This window comes from Pundamilia nyererei, unplaced genomic scaffold, assembly GCF_000239375.1.
Source record: "Pundamilia nyererei isolate P.nyererei 1_Seehausen unplaced genomic scaffold, PunNye1.0 scaffold00051, whole genome shotgun sequence".
Lineage (NCBI taxonomy): Eukaryota > Metazoa > Chordata > Actinopteri > Cichliformes > Cichlidae > Pundamilia > Pundamilia nyererei.
Window position 1 is genome coordinate 2,598,741 of NW_005187452.1, and position 9,018 is coordinate 2,607,758.

Consider the following 9,018-nt stretch of genomic DNA (forward strand, 5'->3'; position numbering starts at 1 on the left):
CCTTTAACATCCATCATTGCAGTAAAAAAAGATGTATATCTCTAAAGAGCAGGGGCCTGTCAAAAGTGGGATGTGCTGTCATGAATGTCAATCTCTTTGGGGCAATGGCAACGGGTGATGTCTGTGTTAAAGGCTGTATTTATGCATACTTGTGAATGTGAGTAACAAACTGTAATGAAGGAGAATTTAAACTTAATTTGTGTTACATTTATTACTTGTTATATGTTGCTTTTGAAATAAGCATACACCAAACATCAGGTTGATGTTGTAGCAGTGCTTAATGTTACTAGATGCCCTTCTAACCTCTGAGGAAGTTCTTCAGGATAAATAGTTTTTCAGACAAATGTATTTCATAATTTCCTATTTTTAGCTCCAGGGCATGGATGATAGAGAGAGGAGGAAATCTACATTGGAGATTGAATGTAGATTTGAGGAAGGGAACTGTAACCAGAGATTGATAAAAAGAAAGAAAACACTAAGAGAAATTGCAGGTTGATGGAATCAGATTTGTGGTAATATTGTACCATTTAATAGGATTCCAGGCTGATTTGAAGTTACACCATTGTCTTAAAATGTTTTTAAAAAATATTAAATAACATTAAATTTAAAATGCATGATAGCTGAGATAGGTTCAGGCAGCCATCGGGGCACTTTGGGTTATTTTGGGGCAGCTCCACACTTTCCAATGGACTGGCAGATCCCATACCCTAACTCTGAACATACACTTTTCCTTAATCCTCTCTTTCTTCAGAGTCAAACTTTTGAATGACATACGAGTACATATAATGTCTAAGGTCAAACTTTTATCTTTGTATATATTTTATAGCATATATTTTAAAATATATATAATGTCAGATCAGTGTGCTCTCCTGCAGTGATCACTTTATTCCCTTTGCCGGGGTGAACTACGAGCTGCTTTTGGTGCAAACCCTACGAGAAAAGGGTTTTGTTTATATTATTAAAAATAATCAGTTCCGAAATTTGTGTGATCTTTTGAAGTTTCTCGCATCCTCTCACCTCTTTACTTTGGAGTCATACTTTAAATGACTCACCAGCGCATTCGCTGGCTAATGTCGGCTGATCCACCCACAGTCCTTGAGTTTTCTTATATTCACTCATCCAATAAATGTTCTGATGATGAAAAGAAAGCGCTATCCAGCTTTTTAACCATTAATGAGTTTACTTCAGCATGGAATCATTTCTGACAAATAAAAGCACATTATATTCTGTTTTGTATGCAAAGGTAGAGCTCCTCGGCTGACAGAGATTTAAATACAAGTTTTAATCTAAGACAGCTGAGTGACACTGGAATCTCAAAGCGTTTGCAGTGTCACTCTGCAAAAAACAAGGTATAATTATTTTTTAATATATTTGTTGTTTGTTTAAGTCTGTCTTATTGGCTTGCAACTTGTGCTATCATCATTAGGCTCTGCAACGACATAGACAGATGGCTGATAATGGTCTCCACTGAAATGACAGTGGCTCACATTCAATTAGACAGTGATGAATTATGTGATGACTATGACCTGAAAAGGAGTTTTGGCTAATGCGACCTGCTGAATTTCATTCTGAGCACGAAAATGAAGAGGAGAGGTGATTTAAGTAAAACTGGTTCCAGACGGGTTGGCCTTGATGATGACAGGGGTCAGATAGGAGGGCAACTAACTCATATAACTATTCTTATACCCAAGGTGTGCAGAAGATCTTTGAACACACATGCTGAAGCTTGAAGTAAATAAGCTACAGGAACAGAAGGAACATCAGTCGCCCCTCCCCTCCTGTCAGCTAAGAACAGGAAACTAAGGCTACAGTTCACACAGGCTCATCAAAACCTGAACAACATGAAAGCATCGGATCCATCCTGCTTTGTCTTGGTAGTTCTGGTCAGGGCCGGCCCGTGGCATAGGCCGTATAGGCAAATGCTAAGGGCGCCGTCCATCAGGGGGCGCCACGCCAGTGCCACAAATGTTGAAAAAAAAAAGTTGGTACTATTATTTCTAAATACAAAAAATAATCCCACGTTAATTAAAATACAAAGTAAAGCTTATTTAATAGAAATATTATTTGTTACAACATTACACTACACTGCTGATGTAGGGGGGCGCCACCTAAAATCTTGCCTAGGGCGCCAGATTGCCTAGGGCGCCAGATTGTTAGGGCCGTTTCTGGTTCTGGTGGTATGTCTGCTGGTGGTGACATAATAGTGTGGGCATCATTTAAACATCACAGCCTAAATCAGTTTTGTTGCTGACCATGTCCATCCTATTATTAGAAGTTCAAATCATCTCAAACGAATTTCTTGAAAATGAGAGTGAGTTCCCTGTACTCACATCTTTTGGGATGTGGTGGAATAAGAGATTTCCAGTACCTTGTTGAATCTGTGCAATGAAGAATTAAGTCAGTTCTGAAGGCTAAAGCGGGCACAACTCGCTGCTACCTGGGTGTGCTTAATGAACTGGCCGGTGAGTGTATATGTGACTCAAAGAGATCAATCAGCTAAATCAGTTTTACATATCTTAAAATAATTAAGGATTAGAATCATAAGTCTTTAAGTTTATGATTATGAATTGATTCACTGTGGCTCAAAAAGTTATTTTATTACTTTGCACATGGTTTATGATGTTATTAATGAATTATTAATACAAAAAGGACCCATTAGATTTATTAAGTCAACTGACTTCTGATTGATTACCTTAAACTACTAAGAACACACAAGTTTCACATGTATATTAAATTTAATTCAATTCAAATTAAAGTTATCAAAGCATAACATATCAAAGACCACCAGGAATCAAAATCAGGAGTAAGTCTATATTTTTAAAAACCTCAACCAAAGAAACATACTTTTATTTTTTTCATACTGTGTGACACGTTTCTTTGGTATGTTGAAACGCATGGCAGTGTAGTTTATATGAAAGAACTGAGTACATCAGAGGGACAGCTCAGGCTGAGCAGTTTGGAGACAAAGTCAGAGAGACGAGGCTGACATGGTTTGGACGTGCAGAGGAAGGATAGTGGACATATATGTAGCAGTGAGGAGGGAAAGAGAACAACCACAGAGAAGATTCATGGATCGTGAAGGAGGACACACAGATGGTTGGTGTGACAGAGGAGGATATGCAGTTTCCATTACATGCACAACTATAATCATTAACATATCCAAAAACAAAAATTTTCGGACTTTTCCAGTATAAAAATACTGACCAAAACGTTATCCTTATTATGTAAGTTTCATACTAAAATAAAGTGTTCGTTTCTTTCTTACTCCTGCTCTGCCGCCCCCCTAGCCACCGCTACGTATTGCCAGAGGAATCTGGCATGGCTGCTGATTTGGCCTGAAGCAGCCAAATATCAAAGAACCCCTGTCACCAGGATGCCTGCACCACAGGGAAATCATCACACAGGGAGACACTGGCACTAGCTGTTTATTTTCATTAAATGCGGATAAAGATTTTTTAAGCGGAAGCTGAGAGAAGATGATGCATGCGCATGGAAAATGTTTTAACTGGAAGTGCATGTAAGGGACGTTCTTCAAAGATTCTTCTTCAAGGTGTATCTGTGACTGTGGAGGAGCAGCAGTGGAGGGCACATCTGTCCTCGCACCTGATAAGAAATAACTTTTGGTTACACCACCCATGCTGACCAGCGGTGCTGCAAAGCTAGGATACATTATTCAGACACACAAACATATGCACTTATAGAAAACCCACACACGCACACGCATACAAGCCTTTGTTGACTGGTGAGATCTCATCTCCCTCTGATCTGTGAAGAAAGTGTTGTCCCCACCCACGGACCAGACAGTAAACAAAAAAATCACAAAATGCTGCAATGTCTGACAACAACAAACAGATGCCAGATCTGAGATTCCAAACAAACATCTACAGATTATCCACGCGCTCTGTTCTTTATCAGATCTCATTATCAGTCACTGCTGATGTCACTATTAACAAGGCGTGCATGGTGGAGGGGGAAGAGGTTGAAAATAATAAAAGACTGAAGGACCTGCTTAGTTTTTAACAAATTTTTAGACTGACCATTTTCAGATACACTTTTCTCAACTATTAACATTGACCGTAAGAATAGCACCTAACTCAAGGGATGAACCAGTGCTGTGTATATGCATAACAGACAGCTCAGCAAAAAATCGAATTTAAACTGTATCTTTGGGCACTTTCTTAACAGCAAAAATCATTTCTTCCCATTTCTTCAGTGGATGAAGAATGACAACAATAACACAGTTTGTAAGAAAAGGTCTCATGGAGGGATTAATCTAAATGTTAAAATTTTGGTTCAAATTATCATCAGTATGTACAGAGCAGGTCAGGAGAGCGGTACAACAGTGAGTGTCTACAGCCACCTGTGAAACACAGTGAAGGTTTGGAGGTGGATTTCAGCCAGTGCAGTTGGGAATGTTCTCAAAATTAATGGAATTAGAAACTCAGCAAAATACTCTCAGATACTGATCCACAATGAAAATATCATCTGGAGTTCATCAACAAGTTCATCAACAAGAAATTCATTTTTTGTCGTGACATGATCCCAAACTCACTGACATCACAGTAAAATCATACCTAGATTATTAGTTATGGACTGGCCTAACCAGTTCGGACACATTCAAAGAATAGCTTTAAAGGCCCTTCGATAAGCAGTGAGCAGAAGCTCGTAGACTACATCTCGGACTACGTCTTCATCTTAACTCCTTAAGTTCACAAATCTAAATATTCCCTTTAGAGTGGCACTGGGGGTGCTCCTCTGTGACCTCTGCGCTTCGCAAAACGACCGCTAAGCGACGCTGTTTCCTCTTTTCCGTTTCTCCACGCATCTGTCGGCCAGCTCCTTCGGGATCACGTGACGCATGTGACCGAGCAGTATGGCGGACATGCATGTGGAGCCTCAAAACAAATTGTACCGTTTGTTCAGCTAACCCCGCCGCGAGGAAACATCGATACCGCGCGCGAAGTCGGGCCGGCGGTGGCCGAATGGTCAGCAGGATGGACGAGGACAACAAACTTCAGTTTCCGTCTCTGCCCGATACCAAGGAGGACCTTCTGGTGAGATCCTGTATTAGCCAACATGTCCACTGTGTCTGTCTGACCAGCTAATTTGAGCTAGCCTCCACGCTAGTTTTACTTTCTCGCAGGGAACAATGTAGAGAGGGCGATATATATGTGTGTGTGTGTGTGTGTGTGTGTGTGTGTATAGTAGTAGTTTTTGGGAGGGTGACGTGTTAATGTAATGTGTGATAATGTGAGAGCCATTCTCAAAATTGTCTTTTAATTAGTCTTTTGCGGCGTTTCGGCACTGAGTAGCCTACTAGCATTAGCAATCAGCGTGCATAAAGTAAACTAGCATTCAGCTGTCGTTTAATGGTAGGAACACTTGCCACATCTTTTAACATTGGTTTCAAATTCCCATTTTTTTCCAGGATTGGGCGTATCCGATGAGACGAGATATGCAGGTGTGTAAGGATGAGTCTGTTGTTCATAGTGGCAAGTTTAATCTTGACAGTTGAACGTCTTTAGTCTATTCCTATGGTAAATGCGGCTTTAAAGTTCTTAAAACATTAATCTGGAGACAGAACAATACAGCAAATTGTATTTTTAATCATTATAGTTACTGTTTAAACTTTAATACAACTTTGTTTGGCTGTCGTGGTACTACTTTGATGATGTGTGTACATTTTATGACCAGATGTTTACATACACGCCTCATGGGTGCATACATCTGTAATGACTTGGGTGAACAGGTTCCTTCATCGAGTTCACTTCTTATTTAGATTCCTTAACGATTCTCATTTGGTGCTCATCAGCACTAATGTCAGAGTCAATACCATCACTAAGCAGCATATCAAAAACATTATATTTGTGCAAATCAATTGTATGCTCTGCGTCAAATGTTTGTGCATTTTGGAGGTATTTCCCCTCATCGTTGTGATCAGTGCTGGGGTCGTTTACCAGCGCAAAGAGACTTTAAAGCGATCGCCCAAGTGATTCTCCTGTATGACCTGAGGCTCCAGTCTGACTGCTCATCACTGCTTTTGCCCGAACTGTCACCCTAAAATGAGAGATAATTGGTTAGGATGTTCAGGATTAACCCAGGAACCATCAAGGCTCAAGCCTGCCATGAACTTGACTGAACAATTTGTCGCTGCCAACATGGACAAGCCAAATGCCCCCTGGAGAAAGGTTTTATTGACAGACAACAAAGATTTAGCTATCTGGCCACAATAGCAGGAGGTGTTTTTGCAGAAGTAAAGCAGAGGCTTTCAAACCTAAGAAAACTGCACCAGCTGTCAAACACGGTTGTTGCAGCATCATGCTTTGAGGCTGTTTTGCTACCAGTAGTGGATGGAGTAATCGAGGAGGAGGAGTACCCTCAGAATCATCAACAGCTAGCTGGTTAAAACTTCAACGCCATTGGGTTTTCCGGCAGGACAGTGATCTCAAACACACATCAGGGCTGTTAAATGTATAAAGCAAGCTAACTTTAAGCTTCTGGAATTGCGTTCCCAAAGCCTCAAATTCAACCTAATGTAAAATTAAGTGCCTAAAAGCAGAGTTCGTGCCAGGAAATTTAAATGAACTCTATGCATTCTGCCAAGAAGAGCAGCCAAATATCCAGGAAAAAATTTACCAGAAGCTTGATGATGGCTACCAAAAGCATCCAGTCAAGGTATACTTTGATAAGGGACATTTAACCAAAGATTAGTTGGGCGTATGTATATTTTTGACTTTGTGTGGAATAGTGGAAAATCCAAAATTATAATTAATTCTTGTTCACTCAATTCTTTTTGTTTTTTTTAACCATCCCAAGAACACATTAAAAGCTCATAATTACCATGATTCATGCCCTTGATGAGTGTGTGTAAACTTCTAGTGATCACAGTAAAATGTCAGTGTCCAGATATAAAATCCTTTGTTAAAGATGAAGAAATGTTGGTGCCTGTGTTGTGTTAATGTTTGCTGTATTTTTCTATTCAGGAGATTTTACCAGGACTGTTTTTAGGTCCCTACTCTTCTGCGATGAAAAGCAAGGTAGTTGCTGGAGGACTGATTTCATTGATTTCTCTTGGATATGGAGACACAAATAAAATGAATGCATTCAACCCTCATTTTACTTATTCCTCTATGTCTAGCTGCCAATTCTCGAAAGACACGGCATAACGCACATTGTGTGCGTCCGCCAAGACATTGAAGCCAATTTTATCAAACCTAATTTCCCTCACATGTTTAGGTAAGTAAGGGCTTCTGTGATCTTTGCGCAACATTGGTACGTTTCTGAAACAGGGAGTTTTATTTCATCATGCGTTTTCTTGCAGATACCTTGTGTTAGATATTGCTGACAATCCAGTGGAAAATATAATCCGCTTTTTTCCTATGGTGAGTAAAGAGGTGGGGCGTGTTGTCTGGGAAAGCACTCTCTCGCTGAAAGGTGTGGCGTTTACAATAAAATTAAATTTTCCTTTTTACAGACTAAAGAATTCATTGATGGCTGCTTAGCAACAGAAGGTAAAGATGCATGCCTTTCCCGTTTGTATTGCCTACAGTGTAAGGCCTTTTATTAACAATCTTCTGTTTCCTTGCTCTTTCAGGAAAAGTACTGGTTCATGGAAATGCAGGGATATCAAGAAGGTGAGCCTACATTTGTTCTGTATGCTGTAATTTCACCTCGTGCATTAAAGCGCATCATGTACTGTACTGCCAAAGCTGTGAAATTCTAAAATATGATTGGCTCATGCACTGTTTTTGTTTAGGCGAGTGTTATATGTGATATTTTTTCAGTTTACAGAGCAAATTGCATGTAAGATAGTATATGTTTTGCGAAAGTCTTGAGCAACCTTTCATTTTCTTATATTTTGCTTCCACTGATCTTGACTTCTTTTTTTGTTTGATTTGAGAAATAGTTCTCATGGTCTCTCAAACTTCCTCTTTGGCAACTGGCTGCTTTTCTTTACTCCTTTTTAGTCCAGCCCATCAACCTCATCAATTTCAGAAGACATTTTTTTTTTTTGTTTAAGGTAATTTTTAAGAGAGAAAAATTACACAAGAACTGGACTGAAAATCAGTGTCAGCAGGTCCAATTTTGATATTTTTGGTTCAAATTCTGGAGGTGGTCAGATGAGCAATGCAAAAGCGAGTGTCTACAGCCATTTCTGAAACACAGTGAAGGCTCTGTAATGGTTTGGGGTTGTATTTCAGCCAGTGGTCTCGAGGACCTTGGTGGGATTATGAACACAGAAAAATACTGTCAGATTTTCATCTGTCATGCAGTACCATCTAGCAGTGGTTGTATAGTGTAGTGGGTTACACAAAAGGTCAGCAGTTCAATTCCAGCCAGAGACACAAATTCCCTTTCGTATTGTGACAGGAAGGAAGGAATATTGTGTAAAACTGTCAAATCTAGTATGTGGTGTTACCACAGCTGATATTTGCTGTCATGCAATACCATCTGGAAAGTGTCTGATTTGTAGCATCTTCATTTTTTTTAGTACGTCAATGATTCCAAACACATTGTCAGTGCAGTAAAAATATATACCTGGACAGAAAAAAAAAAATCGCACAGTGGAAAAATATCAGTCATGGATCGGCCTTCTCCAAAGCCCGGAGCTCAGTTTTATTGAGGCAGTGTAAGATCATCTTGATGGAAATATATTACATGAACTGATGCACCTTTTGTACCACTTAAGTAACCAAGTTTACTTTTATTTGTTCTTTCAGTGCTGCCTTAGTGATTGCATATCTTATGGAAACATTCGGTATGAAATACAGGTGAGTTCAAACTAAGCTGACTTTATTACACGGATGTAAGTGGACTGCAGCATAATTGTTATAATATATAAATATACTGGATAGAAGCACAGGAAGCAGTTGCTGGTAGAGACACTGGCTGTATCCCAATTCAGGGTCTGCAGCCTTAAAGTACGCATTTCAAGGCCGATTACGTCACAGCGGCGCGCCGAAGGCTGTCCCAATTCAAAGGCTGCTCGAAATGCGGCCCTGAAATGCGTCCTTCATT

At 39.8% G+C, this 9,018-nt stretch overlaps 1 protein-coding gene across 1 annotated transcript in view; it reads left to right on the top strand.

The window, feature by feature from the left end:
• The first annotated feature begins 4,806 nt into the window (after window positions 1-4,806).
• Window positions 4,807-9,018, top strand: part of styx (serine/threonine/tyrosine interacting protein) — a 6,789-nt gene continuing 2,577 nt past the window's right edge. The window contains exons 1-8 of the mRNA XM_005733343.2: window positions 4,807-5,054; window positions 5,429-5,461; window positions 6,984-7,037; window positions 7,139-7,236; window positions 7,322-7,382; window positions 7,475-7,511; window positions 7,595-7,634; window positions 8,721-8,771. Of these exons, the coding sequence (XP_005733400.1) occupies window positions 4,887-5,054; window positions 5,429-5,461; window positions 6,984-7,037; window positions 7,139-7,236; window positions 7,322-7,382; window positions 7,475-7,511; window positions 7,595-7,634; window positions 8,721-8,771 (542 nt within the window). The 5' untranslated portion in view covers window positions 4,807-4,886. The remainder of the gene's footprint in view (window positions 5,055-5,428; window positions 5,462-6,983; window positions 7,038-7,138; window positions 7,237-7,321; window positions 7,383-7,474; window positions 7,512-7,594; window positions 7,635-8,720; window positions 8,772-9,018) is intronic.